Source organism: Delphinapterus leucas, chromosome 5, assembly GCF_059928025.1.
Source record: "Delphinapterus leucas isolate spDelLeu-1000000601 "Yukka" chromosome 5, BTC_Dleu_Yukka2, whole genome shotgun sequence".
Classification (NCBI taxonomy): Eukaryota; Metazoa; Chordata; class Mammalia; order Artiodactyla; family Monodontidae; genus Delphinapterus; species Delphinapterus leucas.
The window spans coordinates 92,878,487-92,904,735 of NC_143133.1; the positions used below are offsets into that span (position 1 = coordinate 92,878,487).

The 26,249-nt window shown below is 42.1% G+C and overlaps 1 protein-coding gene and 1 pseudogene across 4 annotated transcripts in view; both read left to right on the top strand.

Moving 5' to 3' along the window:
• Positions 1–8,868, top strand: part of ANXA3 (annexin A3) — a 57,647-nt gene extending 48,779 nt beyond the window's left edge. For 3 of the 4 annotated variants that reach the window (XM_089912103.1, XM_089912105.1, XM_089912104.1), the window contains 4 exons: positions 2,371–2,429; positions 4,471–4,593; positions 8,064–8,132; positions 8,297–8,868. In XM_089912103.1, the coding sequence (XP_089768229.1) occupies positions 2,371–2,429; positions 4,471–4,593; positions 8,064–8,132; positions 8,297–8,356 (311 nt within the window). In that variant the 3' untranslated portion in view covers positions 8,357–8,868. The remainder of the gene's footprint in view (positions 1–2,370; positions 2,430–4,470; positions 4,594–8,063; positions 8,133–8,296) is intronic. The other variant, XM_022599372.3, reaches the window with a different exon arrangement.
• A 2,346-nt stretch (positions 8,869–11,214) lies between these two features.
• LOC149749182 (Y-box-binding protein 1 pseudogene) lies at positions 11,215–14,052 on the top strand (annotated as a pseudogene).
• Positions 14,053–26,249: the final 12,197 nt, after the last annotated feature.

The window sequence follows — 26,249 nt, forward strand, 5'->3', positions numbered from 1 at the left end:
AGGGATTGAACCCATGTCCCATGCATTGGAAGGCAGATTCTTTACCACTGGACCACCAGGGAAGTCCCTCCATTTCATATTTTAATCTTTACATCAATTTTGCTGCTTTTTACCTTGCCTGCTGTAATATTTGAAAAACTTTATTGAGATGTACAAATTCCCACTTCATTGAGCTAAGAAGCATTTTCGGAAATAGACATTGAATTATGCACTAAATTAGGGCTATAATATACATTATTTTTTCAAGTAAAAGAAAGACCTTATAATTGAAAGTTCAAGGTATGTCACACTTTCATTTTCTATTTCAGTCTACCATTGGAATACAACAGTTTTTTTAATCTTTATTGAGCTATAACTTAAGTACCATAAAACTCACCCAAAGTGTGCAATTCAGTGCTTTTTAGTGTCTTAACAGAGTTTTGCAACTGTCACCACTGTCTAAGTTTAGGATATTTCCATCAGCCCCCAAAGAAACCCTGTGCCCCTTGACAGTCACTCCCCACTCCTCCCCAGCCCCCAGCCCTTGGCAACTACCAGTGTACTTTCTGTGTTGATAGATCTGCCTGTCCTGGCTATTTCATATACAAGGACTCTAATACAGTATGTCAACGCATAGCTTTTGACGTGAAAAACCATCTGAGTTCTAACATCTTAGAAATGCATGGTAGGAAGGTTGCTAGCTGTCAGATCTGGGCTTAGATAAGGAGAGGCTTTATTCAAAGAGACTATTTCAATAGGGAGAATAGTTGAGTTTCAGAAATGTACAAGAGTCTGAAAATCAAACAGAAAAAGCTTTTCTTTTATGGGAAGGAGATAAACAGACCTCAGCAGAAACTTTCAAAGGGAAGTTGGACAAGCAAGGCGGCATAATCGTTGGGGGTTGACAGGAAATGTGTCTCGCTGTGTCAACTGGTTCTCAGGACCAGCTGAAAAGGGGACACGTTCTGCATTTCAGCACCTGCTCAGGCTGGGGGCCAAGCTAGGGTTCAGGGGCCTGTGTGGGGGAGGGGAGAGGCCTGAGTAAATTTTGGTCAAGAGAACATCTGCGGGCAGCTGTGAACACTGGGTCATCATAATGAACTTCAGTGGACTCCCTGATTTTTAGGAATTTCCCTCAGTTTCCCTGCTGGGGTTGGGTCTTAAAGCAAGCTTCCTTATACTGCATATGCCACCATCTCCCCAGATATTCCTGAGGAACAAATCGTGTGTTTAAGAACATAAAGCGGAGAACAAGGTAAAGGGTTATGAAAAGAAAGGATTCTCTGAGTTTAGTCTGGGGTGAGGGAGATGATTGAAAAGCTTAATAGCTTAAAAGTGGGCATAAAACTTTCAATCAAATGATTAAGGCTTGCCGAACATTACTTTGAGAAAAAAACAGGTAATATCAATTTGCATCCTTGATTTCTTCTCAGACAGCTTCAAATCTATAACTGTTTTCATGTTTCTCCCAGATTCCATGTTTCTAATATATTTCTCTTTCTGTTGCCCTTAAATCACTTACACAAAAGGCCTTTTAGCTTTCCTTAAGGGAGTCTGAAAGGCATCATGAGAAAGTCACTATTCTTGTTCTGTTCTCCAAAATTCATTATAAAATTCCTTCACTTTGGGTCAGATTCCTACCTAGAGATCAGATGTAAGACGATAAAAATAATTGTGTTACAATAAATAGATTTATTCCCTACAGACTTTTCTAGTCCTGGCTGTTTTCACTTTACTTAAAGGATAATTAATTTGCTTATGTTTTTGCCTATGATCTTTTCCTTATTCTGCTTTACTTGTTATTTCAAAATAAAGAATTGAAAGATTGTATTTTTTTGATGACTGGATTTAGATTATAGGTGCTGGTTTCTAATGTAATTAATCAACCTATAAATTCTAATCCAGTCATTTAAGAGAAAATCTTTCCATTGGAAAAACTGGTTTTAAACTGAGCTGCAGTGCCCTTGCTTACCTAATGTGTTATTTGGAGCAACACCTCTGCAGTCTTTAGACCCAAGCTATTCATCAGTGGTCAAAGATGCTAGAAACGGAGCAGTGGTACACCCCAGGGAGTTATCAATGTAAGCGTAGGTGTTGGTGTGCCTGGGATCTGGAAATGAGTCAGCGGCTGTGAGAGTTTCTTTGGCAGGTAATTTTATTTTCCCTGTGGCTAAGGATAATTACTGTGCTAAAGTTCCACGCAAATATGACATTATAAGGCTTTGAAATTCAGGTTAAGTATTCATTCACTCTTTCATTCTAAAGAAAAGCCAGGAATGGGGAGGAGAGTGGTATGGTTACTTAAAAAAATTTTTTTTAAAACGTATTACTGTAGATTAACTCAATTTCCATTGAATGAAACTGAACATTACTTTGCTTTTTTTATAACAGTCTGTTGTGCAAGGAACACGCCTGCCTTTTTAGCTAAAAGACTGCACCAGGCTTTGAAGGTTGGTCTGGAAATTTCATATATATTCTTAACTTGCCTCAAGGAGAATGTAAAAATATTGCTTAATGTTGATGGAATTTCGTATTTCTTTTCCACCTTGATGAGTTCTTTTCTGTAGCTAATGTGTCTACTAATTTGGCTCATTGGTTGTTAATGAGTATCCTAATCATTACAGGCGTAGGCACACTGAAGTGTTGAGTAAATCATTTCCCCCACTTCACCGTAATGTGGGCAGTCAACTTGTTTTAGGATGACAGACCTCCAGCGTGAGCCAGTAGCCTCTCAAGCTGCCTTACTTAAACGAAACTGCGTCAGCGGCCTTTCATGATACAGAAACCCTGTGTTTTCTCGTCTGCTGCCACTGCTGGATGGGGAGCTCCAGGAATCTGTTCAGGAGGTTTTCTTGCTCTTTTATGTCTTTAGACCCTCATACTGAGCCTGGCACATAGAAGGTGCTTACTTCGGTTTCTTCCTGGACATTTCCTGTGGAAGTCCACGTGCTCCTACAAAGCTGTGTCCAAAGTAAACACATCATTTTCCTCACCTCACCTCCCACCCCAGTCTTGCCCCCCATCCTGCATTCAGTCATCTCAGTGGATAACCCCAGCAGGAACTAGCCTTGCCCAAGTCGCTGAAGTTATGCCTTTCCTCCCCAGCCTTGTAGGAACAAGGCATCAGCCACAGCCTTCTTTCTGTTTCTTGACTGTGCTGAGCCTCTTCCCATGTCAGGGTCTTTGCATGTGTCATCCTCTCTCCAGCTCTGCCTATGGCTGTCTCCTTCTCATCTCTGAGGTCTCAGCTCAAATGTCACCTCCTGGGAGAGGCCTTCCCTCACTACACCAGTCAGCTGGCTTCCTTTCACTCACACTCCATCCCATCATTCTTACTACCATGTACCTGAGCAACTTGTTCATTGTCTTTACTGTCCATCTCCATCTATTAGAACGTAAACTGCATGAGAACAGAGATATCATCTGTGTCGTTCACTACCATATGCACAGCACATGGCACAGTGTCTGGCACATAGGAGGTGCTCAATAAGCATTTGTTGAATGAATGAATAAATGAATAGTGTCAATATTCACCTAACCGTTCAGCGAGAAATGTTACACTTCCCTCTCCTTCATTCTCCTCAGATGATATATCATTAAGTTTTGTCAATCAGCCTTTATGAGCATCTCTTCAATCTATCCATTTTCTCCATCCCTACTGCCATTATTCTAGGTCAGGCCATCATCATCTCTCTGTCTCTGTCTCTGTCTCTCTGTCTCTCCCCTTCTCTCTCTGGTTATGTAATCATCTCTGGATGGGTCCCAAAGCTTCTAGTCTTATTCTGTTATCTTCATCCCACCCTTGCCCTGCAGTCCATTCTTCATACTGTTGCCGTCAAAGGAATTTTCTGAAACCACAAATCTGATCTGATCTCAACACTCATGTTTAACAGATTGCAGTAGTTCTTCACACTTGGGATAAAGTCGAATTTCATTTCACGGTTTACAAAGTCTGGCCTTTCTAGACATATTTCTTGCTGTTCCTTCTGATTATTTATGTTCTTGCCCTAAACCATCACACATGCTGTTTCCTGTGTAGGAACACTTGTTTTCCTCTCTGTAAGAACTCCATTCCTTCTTCCCCTGGCTGATTATTTAGGCCCCAGCTTAAATACCACTTTCTCAAACAGACCTTTCCTAATCTTTGATCTATCTTAGGCCTCCCGAGCATATGCTCCCATAGTACCCAGTCGTTCCCATATGTCAGGTTTTATTGTCATGGCCCATTTTCTCGCCTGTATCCTTTACAAAATTGGAAGTTTAACCGGGGCATCTCATCTCTGTTTTCAGCATTTGACAATGTGATGGCACAAAGTGCTCAATAAATATTTCTTGAATAAATGAATGTTGATGTTTGATGAAAAATGAGTGAAGGAGAGTCACTGTGGTTGAATATTTTGTGAACCATTATCTATGTCCTGTAAATATAGTTCTATGTGTTGTTTTGTGACCAATGAGATTGGTATTGTGGACACTTGCATTTCTCAACAGGGCGCTGGGACTGATGAGTTTACTCTGAACCGAATAATGGTTTCCAGATCAGAAATTGACCTTTTGGACATTCGAGCAGAGTTTAAGAAGCAGTATGGCTATTCCCTACATTCAGCAATTGAAGTAAGTCTCTTCTTAAAAATAGCAAAACATATCATGCCTCTCTCTACCCATCCTTTTTCCCTTATAATTCTCAAAACATGGAGATATGTGACTTAGGTTTCTCTCTCTTGTCAGTGTGTAAATGTGTTTCCTGAGTTTAAAAGAGTAATAACAAAATATCCCTTAAAGACAGTGATTATTTTTCAGCTCTAAAATCCCAGGCACATAAAAGACACTCAGCATTTTTTTCAGGTTTAGTGGCCACTAATTTTTCTTCTTTTGTGAATTGCATATGCAAGTTGCTTAACCTATTTTTTATATTGCAGTATTTTAATTTATTTCAGTTTTTCTTTCTGACAATAGAAGAAAAGTACGTATTTTAAATTTCTTCTTTGTTTGACTCAAAAGATAACATCGTTCTGCACCTTGGAGTTCTTTTTATTTCAGGATATAGGAAGCTTTCTCATTCCTTTTAACAGCTGCATATCATTCCATTATTTGTATATTTGTACCTACCACATCAACAGATGTTTCAAGTTTCTTGCTATTATAAACAACGCTGCAATACGCATATACAATTTCATAAGGTACAAGTGTATCTGAGGGATAAGTTCTCATGGGTTGGTAGGATTGCTGAGACAGATGTAAATATTACCAGTTGACTTCCACTGCACCTCAGTTAGTCAACTAGATTCATTCACCAAAATCGTTTGTTTTTTGGTTTTTGTTTTTAATGAGAGCTGTTGTTTTTGCACTAAACCTTTGCAGGAAAAGATGCATGCCTAAGTTGAAATAGAAAACTTATTCCAAAAGGCAGCTGTCAGGCTGTGCCTGGGGCTTAGCACAGACAGATTCCATCAACTGCTCATACTCAACGAAATTTGAATCGATCTGACACATTACAATAGTTTCAGTCAACAGAGAAAGATACAATAACGTTAACCAAATTGTTTTTACCAAGGCAGAAAAGGAGAGGCGTATGTTTTATAAAGATTGCCAGTAACAAGGTTGAAACACGAAGAAAGCCGTCAGTTCACCCTTGGCAAACTAGGAAATTCAGTTAACTGGTAGCTCTCCCTGCCCCCCTCCATGGTCTGGGTAATTGAGGCTTATTGTATTAGGAAGCATTTAAGCAACGTGTATCTTGACAGAAAAGAGAAATCCATTGCTGCAGAGTTCAGTGTAAAATTATCTAAGGTTTCTTCACTTCTGTCACCTAACATACATTATCAAGTAATCTCATTACGTTTTCAAGACTGACGAATAGGATGTTTTCGATGGTTAAAATTCTGTAATTCAGGAGCTAGAGTTCCATTTTGTATATCATCTCAGCCTTGGGTTCCTCTTCCTTCCGCCTTTAATTGAGACATTTCTCTGCTCATTAACACCTTTCTCAAATGATGACTGGAGGGGAGGAGAAGAGGAAGAGAGTAGGTGAGAACAAATCTGTATTTCTTAATAATAGGATCTTAATTTAAAGATTGGATGAAATTACAGTTTTTGGTAGATTTCCTTTATCAACAAGTTGAGTACCTATTTAATAAATAGCATAATTCCAGGGTCTTTAAAGGAAAATATAATAGCTACGCTCAATTAATTCATAATCTATGTGGAGACTGAGGTGGGCATAAATAAAACAATTACAAGATAATAATATGAGTTACCACAGTATTCTGCCTAATAATATTTCTTATTGATAGTACATACTAAAACGTGAGATTATAAATGCAAAAAAAATTTTTTTTAAAAAGAGAGAATTAAGTGGCTGACATAAAGAAATAATATGGGGCTTCCCTGGTGGCGCAGTGGTTGAGAGTCTGCCTGCCGATGCAGGCGACATGGATTCGTGCCCCGGTCTGGGAAGATCCCACATGCCGCAGAGCGGCTGGGCCCGTGAGCCGTGGCCATTGAGCCTGCGCGTCCGGAGCCTGTGCTCCGCAACGGGAGAGGCCACAACAGTCAGAGGCCCGCGTACCGCAAAAAAAAAAAAAAAAAAAAAAAAAAAGACGTTTGGGATTAGATAGGGAATATTTCTTGGGAAATGGGTCTTGAGCTTGCCTTTCAGGTGAATAAGCATGTGTTAAGTGCTTCGCGTGAGCCAGGTGCTATGCCGGTCAATAGGGTCTCAAAGGGGAATGCTCTAGAAACATATATATGATGAGAAGTAGAAGGATAAGAATTAATGAGGCACTTGATTGATTAGGAGTCTACCTTGGGAATATGGAAAAATAAAATCTGAGTGGCAATATGCATTCAGTTGAAAGGAAGACTTGAGATCACAGAATTCGTATTCCATTCATTCCATTTAAAATATTTACTGAATGTATATTATGTGCCAGGTTCAGGATTACAATTATAAGTAAAGAAAAAAGTTTTCTGTCCTTATGGAATTAGAAATAAATGTAAAATTACAACCATGTTCAATGTAAAGGAGATTGTGCTATAAGATCACATAACAGGAGGATTTGACCTATAGGAAGGTTATGATTCAGATCTAAAAATGACTAGACTTAACAAGGCGAAGGCTGTGGGGGTCAGAGGTCAGCAGAGCCTTCTAACAGAAGGAATTGCAAGTGGAAAGATCTCGTGGTGGAGGAAACATTAATGAAAATTGAGGCTGGCGGGACCAGATCATTCAGGACTTTTTCTGACAATGTCTAAGGATTTTGTCTTGCTTAAGAGCGATGGGAGGCCAGTGAAGTGTTTAAATTTTAAGCACATAGTGTCATGACCAGAAGTATATTTAGAAAAGATCCCTGTGACTGTGGAGAATGAATTGGACATAAGATAGAAGGTATGTGGGGTGATGAGTTACTATATTCGTCATATTAGAGTAGCTCTGACTGTAACACAAAATAGTGATGCAAAGCTACTGGTAATACAAAAGGAGGAAAGAGCAAAGACTCAAAAGATATCTAGGAGTTAAAACTTAAGGGACTTGGTATGAACATCTTGGTGTGAGGAGAAAGGAAGGGAAGGAGTCGAGGATGACTCCCAGGTTTCTAACTCCCAGACTCATAACAAACGTGGCATCTTGTACTGTAAGCCTCAATCTCACCTGGTATCTTTTCTGAACCAAGATCCTTTTTTGGCTAGCCTAGGCAAAAGGAACTGGGAAACATACTCTGTGGGAATGTAGTTCATTTCACTTTCTTAAGTCAGGAAGTATAGTTTGGTGTTAAGGAGCCAGGTTAACTGGGTTCGAATCCTCCCTCTGCATTTATTCTCTATATAGTTTGGGGCAAATTTCCCAACCTCTGTTTTTCTCGTTTTACTTATCTGTTAGGTGGAGCTACTATGGTATCTACTGTACAGAATTATTATAAGGGTTAAAGGAGTTAACCCTTAGAAGAGCAAGTGTTAGATAAATACTAATATAAATATTATTAAAACTATAATTCCCTAAAGTTTTGTGAGAAAAATAAGATTATGTAATATTAGGTAATTGATGCACTCATTTTTTTTAAACCCAAATTGAAATTTAATTGCAGTATATCAGGAAGAATTTAAACATCATATATTATAAAGAAGATGCTAGGCTGGAACAGGATTACACTCAGGTGTGAATGGGTGATGGAATTACAGGTGCATTTCACTAAATGGTACAGGTCATGAGCCTTACACGCCAGTGAATCCCCTAGTGCTGTGCAGTTTGATTCATTCATGGTCCCCTCATTATTTACGCCATGTCTGTCCTTCTCTCCATCGGTCCTGTCCCTTACAGTCAGATACTTCTGGAGACTATGCAGTCACACTCGTAAAGATCTGTGGAGGAGATGACTGAGTCAAGAATGTCATTTCTAAAGGCTGCCTGCTCCCATGACGGACTTTTCCCACAGCTCTAATTACTTCTTTCTCGCAGTATTTACAAGTACAAGCAAGTGTCAAGAGCAACCTGTTTTCCTAATAGAGATTTTCATTGTTCCATAATAACAACAACAACAAAGTGATTATTATCGTAGAACATCTCATCATAATGTAGCCGTTTATAAATGAAATTTTTAAATGACATTAAGGATCAGCTAATACTATCCAAATTATATTTCTGCTTTGGAAGTGAGACTCTTTGTTCAGTTCTAAAACATAAAATGCAAAACAGTGTAATACAAGTTCTTGCCTCCTCTGTAAAATGTAATCTGTTGTTATCATCAACCAGCATTGTTTGGTACCTGGCACTGACAACTAATGATATTTTAAAACATGTTTTGGTTATAAAGCTGTTGCTGCTTCCATTTGTCTACCGTCTTATTAATCACATTCATCCTTAAGAAAGGAATAAAAACGAAGATGTATGTACTCCTGGCTTCCCCTTTCTCGTCTGATCAAGCTAGAGCAGTGGCAATGCATAATAATTTATTTCAGAAAACATCTGCTGAACTACTGATCTAACCATTGCCCATCTGAATGGCAAGCATGAATTGTGGTTGTTTCATGTTAAATACTACTTTCCCAGAAGGGGTGTTTAGAATCAAGTTTCTAAGATATGCTTTTCCTCTAAAATAAGTCGGCAAAACTACACATTTCAACAAATCTTTCATGTTACCTTTGAAAGGGACCTAGGATGAAATACCTAGACTAAAAGGAAATATATAAGGTAAAAAATTCTAGTTGGAGTTATTAGTCTGAACTAAAATAGAAATGATAGCTGTATGAGAAACAGTGACGTCCAGAACTTTTAATCAGTGGATTCCACTGGTCAACATCTCTGAGACCTTGCAGAAAGATGGAGAAGTTATTTCTCATTCTGAGATTTCCAAAATGCATATGGGAACAAAGCACAGGGATTTAGAATCCACATACCAGGTTTTGACATCCTGCCCTACCATTTACCACTCTGTGATGCTGGGAACTACGAAACCCTGCTAAACCAAAGTTTTCTCATCTTAACAGCACTTACCTCTCTCATAGGTTTGTTTTTTTTAAAAAAAAAGATTAAGTGAAATGATGCCTGTGAAGCACTTAGCCCTGTGCCTGGACATGGCAAGTGTTCAGTTACCATGTTTTCATTTATTATCACCAAGCAACATCAAAATGATCATGACAGCATTGCAACCATTCTTCAATAGACTTCAGTTCACCTACCATGTGACACACCCCGTGCTAAATTAAGTGTTGGGTACACCAGAGGAACGAAGACTCGTTTCCTTTGCCCAAAGAGCTTAAAATCTGTTTAGGGAGAGAGACCAATGTGGTGGAGGCTTAGAGTACAAGGGGAGGTGACCAGTGATAGGCAGGGGCTAGATTATGAAGGTCTCACAGACCATGCTAAAGAGTTTACGAGCAAGGGAGAGTCATGGAAGGAGCATTCAAGGAGGATTTCAATCAGGGAAATGATTTTTTGGTCAAATTTTTGATCAGGGAAGAGGCATGTGTGGGAGAAGAAAGCTAAAGGCAGGGAGCCCACTTGGCAAATTAATTTTCTAATCAATACTAGACGCGTCAGTCTGAGCTAAGATAATGGCAAGGGAGAAAAGGGGGGGGGGGAATATACACACTCAAGAAGTATTTAGGAGGTAAAATTGACAGAACACAATAATCAAAAGGGTCAGGTGTCAAGTATACCCTCACGATTTTGGCTTAAGTGATTTGGTAAGTAAGTGTCTCACCAAGCAATAAATCATTGCTAATACTCATTGAGTGCTTACTGTATATCAGGCACTATGTTAAACAGTGTAGTATATGATAAATCATTCATCCTCAAGGAACTTTCCAATGTAGGCGTTAACTCACAGATACAGGAATGGAAGCTTAGAGAAATTAAGTAACTTGCCCATTGGAAGAGCCAAGATTTAAACCCAAGCAGCCCAACTCACAGTGTCCAGGCTATTAACCACGATTTTGCCTTAGAATTTATCCCACTCCAAGGCCACTGTTCTTTTCAACCCTAGAACTTAGTTATTGGAATGCAGGGATTTTTGTCTGTTGCATTCACTGCTATATCCCTAGTGTTTAGAAAGTGCTTGGCATGTAAAAGGCACTTATCTATAGCATTGCATGTCATGTATTTTATTTATTTTGACTGCTACATATCACTCCATTGTGTAAGTCATATATTCATAAGTATAATTTCTAGGAGGCCACAAGATTGCCCTGGGGGAAGTAGGGGAAGCATCATTTTATCTGGATCCCTTCCCTTTGTGCTTCTTGAAGTGATGGTGCCCCACTATGGCTACAGAAGTAGCCTTCATCTCCAGTCAGTAAGGGGCAGAGTGTAACATGAAAAACACAAAACTAGGAAGGCCTTGGGTTTTTCTCTTTAACGGGTTCTGATCACCAATTTCCCATGTTGGGCAGCGGTTGGGGTGGAGATGAAGATGGCGAGTGGGTCCCACACCAAGAAGCAATGCTCTGATACCAGCTGGATGTCCTGCAATTCAGCTCAATTCTGACACTGTCTACCTGGTGCTAGCAAACCCCATAGGTTAAGGGCTCAGTCCTATAAGACTACCCCCCTCTTCAGGTACCAGTCAAGGTTGTCACCTGTGCTTCTGACTGACTGGCTAAAGATTGGAGTTTCCATCAACCTCCACCTTGGGTATGACTAATTTGTTAAGAGTGCTTCACAGAACTCAGGGAAACCTTTACTTACGTTTAGCAGTTTATAATAAAAGAATATGGTAAAGGATACAGATTAACGTCTAGATGGAAGGGATGTGTAGGGCAAGGTGGGTGGGAAGAGGTGTGGAGCTTCCATGCCCCATCCAGGCCCACCCCCCTCCATCCCCCTGCCCAGCACCTCCATGTGTTCACCAGCCCGGAAGCTCTCCGAACCCCAGACTATTGGAGTTTCATAGAAGCTTCATCACGTAGGCTTGAGCGATCATTAACTCCATTTTCAGCCCTTTTCCCTTCTCAAGAAAACGAGGGGCAGGGCTGAAAATTCCAAGCTTCTAATCATGGCTTTGTCTTTCCAATGACCAGCCCTCGTCCAGGAGCCACCCAGAGTCGCCTCCTTAGCAAAGACCAAATATTAGGTCAAAAGATACTCCTAATGCTCTTACCACTTAGGAAATTACAAGGGTTTTAAGGGTCCTGTGCCATGAATGAGGGGCAGAGACCAATATATATGTTTTCTGTTATCTCACCAGGGATTCACTGTGTACCTTGTCATAAAAAAGGATACCTACTAAACCATTGTGAAAGTCAATGTAAATGTTATACATCTCTAAATTCCTAGTCCAGTTCCCTAGTCAGAGTAGGTACATGACAAATCTTAATGACAATTATTTGTAAAGTGGGGTTGTAGATCTTTCCTGCCCTTTGCACCAAACAGGTTGATGTAAGGAGCACAGGAAATAATGCTTGGAGCTACTGTGAAAAGTATTGAATGCTATTCAAACGTGATGTAGAATTGATAGTAAAATTATCATTGTTTGTTGTATATATGAATCAAGGACTTACTGTGTGCTGAGTACTATGCTAGATATTTTAGATCTCATTTATTCTCAGAGCATGGTTATATGTGTCAGTGTTATCGCCATTTACAGATGAGGAAAATGAGGCTCAGAAAGGTTAGGATACTAGCCCAAGGTTACACAGCGGGAAAACCAAGGTGTAGGATCTAGGTCAGATGGTATTTGTGCATGAGTGAGTATGAAGAAACATAAGAACATGAAGGGAGTGGTGATCACTGGACAGAACCCTGCAAAGAGAAAGGAACTTTGAGATAAGGAAAGACTCCAAGGAAAGCTCTCCTCCAACCCCTCTACTCTCATCCTTCTTACCTCCTATGCATTGGGCCAGCTGGTAGCTGCTGAAAGTATGTTTCTGATGATTCTGATGGAACGTGGTTATCTCAAGATGGCAGGTTGTTACTGACCCTTCCCAAGAACTGCAATATTTATTTAAATGTTTAAATACTACATGAGAATGGGCACAGGACAGTGCGTGGTTTAGTGCACGGGCCCTGAGGTCATGCTGCCCAGATCTGTGACTGTAGGCAAATTACTTGACCTTGCTAAGTCACCTCTTCCTCACCCTTAAAATGGGGACAGTGGTAGTTCCTATCTCATAAAGTTATTTTGATCATTAAACAAGAAAACATTTAAAAGGTGGTTAGCACAGAGTTCTATCGGGAGCGGGAGCGGAGAGCGGACCCCAGAGAGCCCCGAGCGGCCTCACCGCTGCCGCCGGCCTGGTTACCGTCCCAGCCCGGGAGGAGCCGCAGCTGCCGCAGGGGGCCCCAGTCACCGTCGCCGCAGCCACAAGCAGCGAGGCCGAGACCCGGCAGCCGCCCGCCGCCCCCCGCCTTCAGCGCTGCCGACCCCAAGCCCCGCACGACGGGCAGCGGCGGCGCCGGGCGCGGCGGCCCGGGCGGCCTCACACCGGCGGCGCCTGCCGGCGGAGACGAAAAGACCATCGCATCGAAGGTTTTGGGAACAGCAAAATGGTTCAGTGTGAGAAACGGGTGTGGTTTCATCAACAGGAATGACACCGAGGAAGATGCATTTGTTCACCGGACTGCCATAAAGAAGAAGAACCCCAGGAGGCACCTTCGCGGTGTAGGAGGTGGGGAGACCGTGGAGTCCGATGTCGCTGAAGGAGAAGAGGGTGCGAAGCAGCAAACGATGCAGGCCCTGGAGCGGTTCCAGCGCAGGCAGTAAACGTGCCGCAGACCGCGACCACTAGAGCCGCTCTCCACGTCGCAGCGGTCCTCCACGTCGCAGCGGTCCTCCACGTCGCAGCGGTCCTCCACGTCGCAGCGGTCCTCCACGTCGCAGCGGTCCTCCACGCAACCTCCAGCAGAAGTACCAGAAGAGTGAGAGTGGGGAAAAGGCGGAGGGATCCGAGAGTGTCTCCGAAGGCCAGGCCCGACAGCGCCGGCCCTACCGCAGGCGCAGGCGCCCACCTTACTGCATGCGGAGACCCTATGGGCGTCGAGCACAGCGTTCCAACCCTCCCGTGCAGAGAGAGGTGATGGAGGGTGCGGACAACCAGGGTGCAGGAGAACAAGGTAGACCAGTGACACAGAATATGTATCGGGGTTATAGACCACCGTTCCGCAGGGGCCCTCCTCGCCAAACACAGCGCAGAGAGGACGGCAGTGAAGAGGATATGGAAAATCGAGGAGATAAGACCCGAGGTCAGCCGCCCCCTCAACGTTGGTACCGCCGCAACTTCAATTACCGACGCAGACGCCCAGAAAACCCTAAACCACAAGGTGGCAAAGAGACAAAAGCAGCAGATCTACCAGCTGAGAATGCGTCCGCTCCCGAGGCTGAGCAGGGCGGGGCTGAGTAAAAATGCTGGCTTACCATCTCTACCATCATCCGGTTTAGTCATCCAACACGAAGAAATGAATATGAAATTCCAGCAATAAGAAATGAACAAAAGATTGGAGCTAAAGACTAAAGTGCTTGTTTTTTGCCTGTTGACCGGATAACTAGAACGATCTGCGTTACCTATGCAGCATGGGGTTTTTATTATTTTTACCTAAAGACGTCTCTTTGTAGTAATGACAAACGTGTTTTGTTTTTTTTTTTTAAAAAAAGCCTGGTTTTTCTCAATACATCTTTAAAGGTTTTTAAATTGTTTCATATCTGGTCAAGTTGAGATTTTTAAGAATCTCATTTTTAATTTGTAATAAAAGTTTACAGCTTGATTTTTTCAAAAAAGTCAACAAACTGCAAGCACCTGTTAATAAAGGTCTTCAATTTAAAAAGAAAAAAGAAAAAGATGGTTAGTGTAGTGCTTAGCCTATGGTAAGCCCTCAAAAAATGTTAGCCCAGATCATATTATTAGTGTATTATTCAAGGGCCATGTTTTTTAATTGCCTCCAATTTCCACAAGGTGGCAGGTCGAGTTCAAAGTGGACCCCATGGCTCTGTGTCCCAAAGGCAAAACCTATTTTAATTGTTTCAGAATAACTGGGACAATTATGAATTGTTCAGAAACATGTTCATTGTCTATAGAATGTTTGTCACGGTCCAGGCATCTTACTGTTGCTGAAAAACCCTTCTTAATGGACCATATGGATCATTTAATTTAATCCTCTGTTTCTCACGATTCCTGGCACCTTCTGCATTTACATGAAATGTATATTAACTCTTCCAGGGATCACCTGGCTGAGTACATTCAAGTCATCTCGTTATGCACTAAGTTTAGTCCCTGGAAGACTGTGAAGAGGAGACAACGAGCAAGCTGGAAGGAGTCCTGGTCTCTGTGACTGGTGAACTGCAGAAGGCAGTTCTGTACACCTCATCTTAGAGTGACAGGGTGTTTGCTCATGAGGAGCTATAACAGGGCATATTGAGGGAAATGTTTAAATAGTAGAATTCAGACTTTTCTTCTATGTATCTATCCTCTTTTTCCATTTCCCTAATTTCACGTCATATTGCTAACCTCCAATTTCTACAATTTTACTTTGCCTTTAACTCATTGGTTTTGGGGTCAGATCAAACTGGGTCCAAATCCTGACTCCACTACCCATGATGGCAGTGATTATAGAAGCACATATTTGACAAATACTTCTTTACACCGCCATTCTTTTTTTAATTAATTTTTTAATTGAGGTAACATTGACTTATATAAGTTTCATGTGTACAGTGTCATATTTCTACTTCTGTATACCCTACAACATCAATTCTTTACCTGATAATAACAAAACCTACCTGAAAGAGTTGTGAGGATTAAATGAAATAAAGCACATGAAGGATTTAATTCAATCAGAAATAGTTACTAGTAATTACAATGGCATAGCCTTGCCCAGCAAGTGGCAGATAGAACGTGTTCAATGAGCATTTGTAGAGTAAATAAATGAGACTTATTTTAGTACTTCACAGTGTTAGTAACTCTAAGACTGGCCTTGGATATCTTCAAGGGAAACGCTCACTGAAATCAGTGTGATCTCGTCAAATGTATTCTCTGATTATGGGAGTCCAGTGATATATAAAGCTCCCCAGGCTTGTTTCCTGCCCACCACTCATAATTGTGACATGTGAGCATTCAAGTTACTTAACCTTTCTGTAACTTGATTTCCTTATCTGTAAAGCCAGCGTGGCAATAGCATTTAATACTTCAGATTCAGATAGGTGTGAGGCTTCAGCAAGTCAGTTTAGGTAAAGCACATAGCACAGAGCTTGCCATACCTTAAGTGCTCAATAAATGTTAGCTGTTATCCTCTGGCTCGGTTTGGAAGACCTACCATTGCTTCTGTTTGATTCACTTGGGGGATTTTGGGATGTTGGAAAGTCAACGCTTCTAGTTTGTAATTAGGAAAGAAGATAAAGCAGACCTCTTGGCAATTTCCTGAGTATGAAACCTTGTGTTTTATGAACCACGGAAAGTACCCCAAATTTCTTCTCAACCCACCCCAGCAAACTGACAAATTCAGACCTTTCCCACCCACTCTCTGTACATCTCCCGTGGGACTATGAAAATAAAGGAAGTATTCGTTGCTTTGTGCATAAACTGTTTTCCCAGTGGTATATTTCTTCTAGTTTCGACAAACTCAAGCTTTCTGCCAGTTTTATCTACCAAAGGGTCAGCCCTGCTCCGAGACCAGAGTTTGCCTGTTTCTGTGGATTTTGCAAAGTCAAAAGTGGGAGAGAGGCAAATTTCAAGTGAGGAGAGTTACAGAGTAGGAGTAGCACTGAATGGCTGCTGCAGTAAACAGTAAAAAGAAATCCCCAGTCCTCAAACCCTGGACACCAAAACAGCCCATTCAGCTGCATGAGTTTTAAAACACAATTATGCATGAGGGAGAACGGGCCATCAAAACCTACTGGAGTCCTCTGCTGGCACAAGCTTTGTGGAACTGGATGTGGCAATAAATAGTGGCCAGGGTGACTTGCAGAGCTCTGGGCTTGCCCTGAAGTAACTGATACGGTATCAACCACCAGACAAAAGAGAACTTTGACAAAGGATACTGAGATGAAATCAGCTCCCACATACAGGAGCATGCCGCAGTGGGGTAGAAGGTGGGGAGAACAAAGGTCCGGGCGGGAAGTGAGCGAGAAGGAGACACAGTCATACCTCCCGTTAGAGAACTGCAGGCAGAGCAGAACTAGCCTATACCAGTGCTCCTGGCCACATCTGTCACGCGAAGGTTAGAGGTTTTCAAAGCGGAAAATTTAAACTTTTCGTTTTGCTTTGTGTTAGAGAGTCAAGTCTACAGAGACAAATTCACATCATGTATTGCACATTCTGTGTAAACAGGTGTTGACTGATGTCTTCATGCAAAATATCTCCTTTGGTTGGCTGTCAGTCAAACCAAGCCTGTGAGTCCTTTATTCCTTCAAGTATTTATTGCATGGTAACCATGGGCTAGGAACTGTGCTAGGTGCTGGGGTTACAGGATGAATAAAACTACTCATTTTCTGACTTCAAAGACTTGATATTCTGGGGAATGAGAAAGAGAAAGTAAAGACAGACACCCAGCTAATTAGTAAATACAGTGTGGTTGTGGTGGTGATGATGGTGACGGTGGTGATAGTGGTGATGGTGGTGGTGGTGATGGTGGTGATGGTGGTGATGGTGGTGGTGGTGATGGTGATCGTGGTGGTAATAGTGACAGTGGTGCTGGTGTTGGTGGTAGTGTTGGGGGTTGATGGTGGTGGTGGTGGATGGGTGTGGGGAGCAGGCAGACCTGGCTGCCCCGCCTTGAAGATGTTTGACCTCACACAAGATTCTCACACTGTTGCTCCTGACTTCCAGAGTTGACAAATAAAATATTTAAAGAAACTGCTGATTATTAGATGCTCAGTTAAAAACTGTTAAAGTCCTATATGGCAATGATTAAGAGTCTAAAGCCAGTCTAGTTCAGGTTCAAATTCTAGCTCTAAACATACTAGTCATGAACAAATTATTTAAACTCTTGGTGCCTCCGTTTCCTTATCTGTGAAATTTGATAGTAATAATTAAACCAACCACCTCAGATTAAACAGATTAAATAGATCAATGCATGTAAGCACTTAGAACAACCCAATGAATAGTATGCTCTATGTGAGTGCTATTTATCATGAACTATAGTAAAATGTGATATGCTCTGTAACGATGCTATTTAAAACGCTGTGAACTACTGTGCATCATAACATCTTGTGGAAAAACCCGAATGAACTTTCTGGCCTACCCAATAGATATAGATATAGGTAGGCAGATAGACAGACACATGTATAAAAGAGATACTTGATATTTTGCTACATAGGAAAAAAAAAAAGAACATGTTAACAACACAGAGGGAAACAGAAAACCAGAGAGACTAGAAGAACACACATGACAGTGGTAACTGTTCATCTCTGGGTGGTCTGATTACAGGTAACTCATTTTTTTCCCCTAAGTTTTGTGTTTTATAAAATTTTAACAGTTATTGGTTCACTAATTTTAAAACATTTTAAAATGTTTAAGGAAGGAAGTTTGGTGATTAAAAGGCGCGTAGAGGGCTTGCGTGGTGGCGCAGTGGTTGAGAGCCTGCCTGCCGATGCAGGGGACACGGGTTCGTGCCCCGGTCCGGGAGGATCCCACATGCCGCGGAGCGGCTGGGCCGGTGAGCCATGGCCGCTGAGCCTGCGCGTCCGGAGCCTGTGCTCCGCAACGGGAGAGGCCACAACAGTGAGAGGCCCACGTACCGCAAAAAAAAAAAGGTGCGTAGAGCTCCAATGAAGGATTGATAAGATCTGTCAGGGAAGGTGTCACCGGGAATGGAAACTCTGAGCCAGGTATTAAAGAAATTAACTAGTAGGGGCTTTGAAGACATACAGACTGGTACAGAGATGAGGACGAGCTCCCAAGAACTGCCCGATTATGTATTATTTGATTACATGGGAAAGTCATGCAGCAAATAGTGCATGGGATAAGTGGACCATCAACCCTCAGTGAAGAGCCTTCTCTGGGCCTGAATATGGAGCCCATCCCTCGTGTTCACTTGTTGTCTTGTTTTCTGTGGTATATGGTGGAAAGTTTGGTTCCTCTCTCTCTCACTCTTACTCTTTTTCTCTCTCCAATTTCAGAAATCTCATTGTGGAATCCTGTCTGTTGAAGATAGCTGGAGACCAGTTTAAGTCTTTGTGATGGAACCCACAGAATAGATGTTAATTATATTACCTACTTTCCAGACACTGACAGGTAATCTGAGAGACATGTAGACCTCCCTATCATGGCTGAGAAGCAGTGTAAGTTCCATCTTGTGGATGTCCACTCAAAGCTGAGTCTTTCCCAGGAAGTGGGTGATACAGAGTGACAGTCAGCTGGGAATGGTCCTACTTTTCCAGCTCTTCCTGTGCCTCTGGACTCTAAGGCGGTACCAGCCTGTGCTACAGGCAGGGCCCACCAGCTCAGGGCACCTAGCAGTTATTTCAGTTCTTCTGGGTACCAGCCTGCACCTTAGCCTTCTGACACTGGAGGGCTAAATGCGACAGCAATGACTGGAGAATGTCTTCAGTTTATTCCTGTATGTTTCTGGAGAGAAGACCTGGTGACAGGGAAAAAGCAGCTTCCTTCTTCCCTCTACCTCCTGTCTCTTCTTAAGCCCTCTGCTTTAATTTCTGGCTGACTTGAGCAATGTTGACAAGACAAAGAGAAGTCTTTCCACTGTTTAGTCTACTTTTAATTATTTCGATATGGAGACCTTCCCTGGCCACCAGGCAACAACTGTCCATTCTTGATTTTCTCCTCTTTCTTACTTCTGGGTGCTGGGGATGTAGTTTGGTTGGACCAGGTGCAGCCAGGAACTTCTTGGGAGGTCCAAGCTTTCCCAGAATTTATAATCTACCCAGAGAAAGCCCCTGTGGGGAAACTCCACAGATCTTTCCCTGGCTACACCTCTGGGGACACTGCGGTTGTCCTACTTCTCCTGGGCTGCTCTTGGCTTCCTCAGTGTGATGGTTCTGTCTTCTTTCTTCAGGAAAAAGTCTCCCTGACCTCTCCCTTCCTAGGTATAAAGGAAAGACTCTAGGCTTTGGAGCCACACTCTGAGTTCAAATGCCACCTACTTGCTGTGTAACTTTGGGCAAATTACTTCGTGAGGCTGATCCACCATTTCCTTTTGTTTATAAAATGGGAGTAGTGAAATAAGTCAGACGGAGGAAGACAAATACTGTATGATCTCACTTAAACGTGGAGTCAAAAAAGAAGAAATACGGAACTCAGATACAGAGAACAGATTGGTGGTTGTCAGAGGTGGGGTTCGGGAGGCGGGTGAAATGGGTAAAAGTGGTCAAAAGGTACAAACTTGCAGTTATAGGATAAATAACTCATGGGGATGTAATGTAGAACATGGTGGCTGTAGTTTCTAACACTGTACTATATATTTGAAAGTTGCCAAGAGAGTAAACCTTGAACTTCTCATCACAAGAAAAAAAAAATCTAGCTATGTATGGTGATGGATGTCAGCTAGCCTTACTCTGGTGATCATTTCACCATACATACATGTATATACCAAATCATTATGTTGTACACCTACAACTAATACAACGTTAATGGCAATTATATCTCAATTTGGAAAAAAGATGGGAATAATTTATGTAACTCATAGTGCCAAGAGGCCCAAGGAGGGAATAATGGAAGATATGAAGAGTTAAGTGAGGTAACAAAAGTTACCTAACAAAAAGCACCTAACACAACGTCGGAAATACAGTAATAATTGGACATTATTTACACCTTTCGCCAGTTTCCCATTCTTCTTTGCTATACCTAGTACATGCATATGATCCTTTTTGTTTCAAGTGTTTTTCTATTAACAATTATAGGGCAACTGACACAGTACTGCATATTCTGTTTAACAACCGTGGGGAAGTTTGGCAGCTTAACAAAACATCCTTGACTCCCTTGCAGAGAGGAGAATTCAGCTTCCCTTGGACTTTGGCTTTAAGACCTCACATTCTTTTCTCAGAAAACAGACCTGAAGACAGGTAGGTGTTAACTGTGCTCTGATCCTTTCAGGTGTCTTCGTTTCAATAATAATAATAAACACCAGTTTCTTAACACTGAATATGAGCAATCTGTAGATGTTATCTCCTTTAACCTTAACTCCATGAGGCAGGTGACATCATCCCCATTTATAGTTAGGAAACTGAGACTCAGAAAGGCCAAGTGCCACCCTACATCACATAACTAGATCATTCTGAAAGCACAAGACAAACCAAGATATCTATGGCTCCAGAATCCATGTTCCTGGCACTCTCACCAAGGTGCTTTGAGGCAACAGTAGCAGCAGTTGCAAAGCTCTTTACTTGAGAGGCCTTTTTCCAAGGGGAGAAGGGTCTGGAAACTTGGAGCTCTCATGACCCACCTGGCTTCTCGCTCCAAACAATTTCACAATACATCACTGGCATCTAACATTCATAAGTAATGAAGCCAAAATTAGTCCCTCGGAAGTTTACAGATCAGTAACCTAAAGTCATCTAGTACAGGACAAAAGCCACCATGATAAAGAAAGCAGTGACTGTATCTTTAAATCTGGGGTGATTTGGTCAGGAGGCTCTCAGACCCGAAGTGATCGGTTGACTGCATGTCTTCTGCCCGCTGAGAACCGTGCTATCAAGACTGGAGAACTCCAGAGTGGTCGAGGCAGGGCACAGGTGAAAGGGCAGAGTTGGAACCCTGAACAAACTTTTCCCCATGACTTACAGAACTTCCCTAGTTCTGCGTTTCCCATACTTTCTAGGGGGAAGTAGGCTCCTTTTTAGTCTTCTTTTCCTCATGCCTCGCAGAGCAGCAGTACTGGAACCACTCAGCCACGCGGACTGGGCAGCATCTAAAGGTCACGTCGCTGGCGGGTGCAGTTTGAGTAGAAGTGATCGCAGATGTGCAGGCCAACATCCAGAGGGTCAGCAGGGCCAGGGCCTGAGCCATGGGGCCATCCACGTTTTCTGGAGTGGAAGGGGAATACGAGTCAATACAGGATTGAAGAACAGGAAGATCGCGCGGAGCTCTGGAAGAGAAGCAGCAGAGTCGCCCTTTGTCCCGGTGTCCTCTTTAACAAGGCATTGGTGAAGGAATAGCGCATACTGATGGCCTACTGTGTACTTAGCACTATGCTGCATGCTTTATAGAGGCCCTTAAGCACAGTAATGTTAGAAAGACCTCGATGTCCTAACTCTGCTACCACCTAGCTTGGAGAAATTGGGAAAATCATTCAATCTCTCTGAGTGTTTATGTCATCTTTAAAATTGCTGCAACGGGAGAGGCCACAGCAGTGAGAGGCCTGTGTACCGCAAAAAAAAACAAACAAAACAAAACAAAATTGAACTAATAATATCTATATTTATCACTGAGCCCATCAATATTAATTGAAGACCTACTGTGTGCTAAGCATTATAAAAGCTGGATATACATGTAGGTAAATTAAAATAAACCAGTATCTTATAAATAAGCTCTAGGAGTATAATGTACAGCATGATTATAGTTGAAAATACTGTACTGCTTATTTGAAAGTTGCTTAGAGAGTAGATCTTAAAAGTTCTCATCACAAGAAAAAAATTGTAACTATGTGTGATGGACATTATTAAACTTATTGTGAGAATCATTTTGCAATACATCAAATCATTATATTGTGTACCTTAAACTTGTATATCACGTTATATGTCAATTATCTCGAAATCTCAATCTGTCTCAATAAAGCTGGAAAAAAATTTTAATAAAATAAAATAAATCAGTGACCATTTTTGTGGAACTTGCAATCTATATATACAGGAAAGCGTGGTAAATTACATAAAATGCTTGGAATTTGGCAGTTATTATTTCATTTAATCTTCACAGCCATCCTATGAAGAATATGCTCTTTTCACATCAACATTACCTGCTATTGTTAACTTTTGAAACTAAACCTAGGCAGATCCAGACTGAGAAAAAAAAAATACTGAGTACTAGATTCATCTTAATTGCAATAGTTAAATGGCCATCATTAGTTGATGGTTCCATATAAAGTCAGTTTGAGAATGTGGTATATTTGATATTCAAAAATAGACCATGTCTTTCAGTGATTCATGCCTTCTGTCACTGAATATTTGTGGTCCATCATTGTATTCTTAGCATCTAACCCAGTACTTGGTACATTTTAGGTGATTGATACATAATTGCTGAATAAAATTGAGCACTTATTACATTACATTATTACCAGGCATTAATTCTGAAAATTGCATCGTATCTGATCTTTGTTCTTAGAAATTGTGTTAGGGCCTGTGGAGGAAAACATAAAATTCTGGCCCAGTAAGCTTTAGAAAGCTATGTCAATAGAAATGAAGGTAGGGAAGAGCGGTGGAGACCAGTCTTAAATGAGGAGAGTCCCCCCATGACTCCAAAATAACCCCTCTATCGCTACTCTGAACCTATCTCTTCTTGCTCCAAGATATTTCTCATAATGATGAGTGTTCCCCAAGATCCTGCCCCTAGATTTCTGCTGTACTAGAAAATGTATGGATTTTAGAGTCTCTAAATCAAAGTCCCAGAACTTACAAGCTGGGTAATTTTTGTGAAGTTACTTATTCTTAACCTCTTAGCTGCTTCTTATGTAAAACTGGAGCAAGGCCAAATTCTCTGGTCAAGAAGATGAAATAAAATGCTGTATCTGAGAGTAGCTGGCAAAATGAATGAAAGGATGGGAAAGTAGACACAGGTGTAAGTCCATGTTACAGTAAAGCCAGGGGGAGAGGAAGTGTAGAATGTCATTGGTGCCCCCGCGAAATCCCCTTGACTCTCAGCGTTCCGTACCTGCTGGCTGCTCTCACTGCAAATGCCTTCAGCCCTTATCTCTCTCCAGGAGCTTGCCTTGTCCCACATCTAGGGCAGAACGGCAGCACCAGCGGGGGAGAGCACCCCTGCGACAGCCCTCAACTGATGACAGATGGCAGGCAGTGGATAAATACTGAATGCTCTCCCCTCTGAGATGGGACAGCTCTGAGGTATGGCCTACACTACCTTCCAGAGATACCTCCACCCCCGAGGGGGCATGAACCCCAGTTGCACACAGTGTTAACCTGCTCATAACACACCTGTATTGGCTCCCTTCTCGTTTTTATGTCACATCTGCTCTCACCTTCCAGTGCGTCCTGGGATCCCTGGATCCTTGTGTCGGGGTCACTTTCTGGGGGAAATTATCCTAAAATAGTCAGATTATGTTAAATAGGAGGCATAACTGTGCGTGTAACTTTGTGAGGTTACAGGGTAGAGGAGTTAACGGAAGAAAACGGAGGCTTTGGGTTAGAAAGAATCTAGAATGGTAACTTCTCTGGGTCAGCGTGCCAGGGAGTTACCAAGAGACTTAAAGAGAAATGGAGAGGTGGGCTCAGGGTGCAGCTAAAGTTAGCTAGCACTGGGTAGGAAGTGAGCATATCTTTAGAGCTCTGAATTTTCCTCCAAAAACACAGAGTAACTTGATAACACAAGAGGAGAAGATGAATGAGAAGAGTGCGAGGGATAGGAGCAAAACGAAGAGAAGGAAGAGCTCCCAACTAATTATTATCTACCAAGTTACTACTACTACCTACTAGTTCTTTCCATTTATTTCCATGGGGTCTTTGAATGTCAAGTCTAGGGTGTGACTTGAAGCTCTCATGCTAAGAACTATTGGGAGAATGGCGATTTCGTAGGAGAACATGTTTCAGGCGAGAAGAAGAAAGAAAGAGGTTTTAAAAAGGGGTTTATGGGGCTTCCCCGGTGGCGCAGTTGTTGAGGGTCCGCCTGCCGATGCAGGGGACATGGGTTGGCGCCCCAGTCCGGGAAGATCCCACATGCCGCGGAGCGGATGGGCCTGTGAGCCATGGCCACCGAGCCTGAGCGTCCAGAGCCTGTGCTCCGCAACGGAGAGGCCACGACAGTGAGAGGCCCACGTACCACAAAAAATAAATGGGTTTATGTTAATAGAAATGTAACGGTTAATTTCGTGTGTCAACTTGGCTAGGCCACAGCACTTGGTTATTTGATCAAACGTTATTCTATGTTTCTGTGAAAGTATTTTTTAGATGTGATTAACATTTAAATCAGCAAGACTGTGAGTAAAGCAGATCACCCTCTGTAATGTGGGTGGGCCTTATCCAATCAGGTGAAGGCCTTCATGGAAAAACACTTTCCTCCCCTGAAGAAGGGGGAATTCTGCCAGCTGGCTGCCTTTGGACTTGAGCTGCAACTTCAACTCTCCCCTGAGTCTCCAGATTGCTGACCCAACCCTGCAGATTTTGGACTTGCCTACCACCACGATGGCATGAGTCAATTCCTTAAATTAGTCTTTCTGTCTCTGTCTCTTTCTCTCTCTCTCTCTCTGTACAACTCAGTAGATAGATAAATGATAGGGATGGAGATGTAGAGATGTAGATATAAATAGATACATACTATATCTACATGTCTACACCTAGATACACACATACACACCCTATTGGTTCAGTTTCTCTGGAGAAACCTGACTAATACAGGGACCCAGGGACTTTCCCCACAATGGAGTGGGGGTTCCAAAGTTTCGAGTGAAAGGCAAAATGGTAACGGAGTGAGGGAGAACAGAGATGAGGTGAGAGGGACGAGACTGACCGAATGGGGAGTTTGAGGGTAAGGAACAGATTTGAAAGATTCATGAGAATAAAGGCATAAACCCTCATCAGTTAGGTTTCATTGCAGAAAACAGACCATTCTGGTTATTTTAATGGAGTTTGGATTTAACACAGGGAATTGGGTACTTACAAAACCTTAGGAAAAGCTGAGTTTCTGGAAATGAATCCTAGAACAACACAGCCAATGGGCCTTCCAGGGAGCTGCTTCCCGGCCACAATCGGGAAGACAGGCACTCGGAGCTCGCCACTGGAAGCATTAACTTCAAGAACACCCGACTTTAGCTTATTCCAGGGAACCCAACACAATGGGGGCCAACCCTTCTGCTGGGTACTACTAGTAGGCGCAATGCCTAGTGCCAGCAGTACATTTAGGAACCCATAAAACTATTTAAATTGCTTTTAAAATTAGAAGAAAAAAAGAAATTTTAGGTTGAATTAAATGTTTAAATATATAATAATAATATATTAATCTTTATCCCAATGCAGTCGTGGAATATAATTTTTTTTAATGGAGGAAGTGGCCCATGAAGGCAAGAGTACCTACTAGGGCCAATGAAAGACTTAATGTGGCCCCAAAAGCCATTGCTGCTGCCAACTTTGTAATTGCCTTGTGACACCTGTGAAACTAGTGACCAGGTCCTGTAATGTGCTGCAGAAAAAGCATGTTGGACAAAAGAGAGAGTGAAAAAAGAAGAAACTCTCGCTTCCACCTTCTTAACTGATGCAAATGCATCTAATCAGTAGAAATGATTTGTATCTAAATTTCTAGCTCCAGAGGAGTCTGGAACATATAGTTTTTAGATTTCCAGTCTCCACAGTACCAGAAGACACACACGAAGGAGGTTGGAATGGATGCTAGAACCTCTCACCATATCCGCCACACTTGCGTTAGTTACAGGAGTACCTGGAGTACGGCAGGGCCTCATGCTAGAGGAAAGGGAGGACAGAAGGCCCTAATGTAAAAAAAGTTAAACTTTGCTGAAAATGAAAGAAATGCTGCTTTACTCTCCAAGGCACAGCATATGTTTCTGCCCAGTAGTGACAGTGAGTCTCAAGTTCTGACCCCACCCTAATCCAAACAGATGTTACAATTAGACTGTACCAGTCTATTCCCCCTATGCAATTTTACTAGCAAAGAATCCACAAATAAGAGGATGGGGTAATTCATCTTCAAGTAAACAGCAGCTTCCAGCTTCTCTTGGT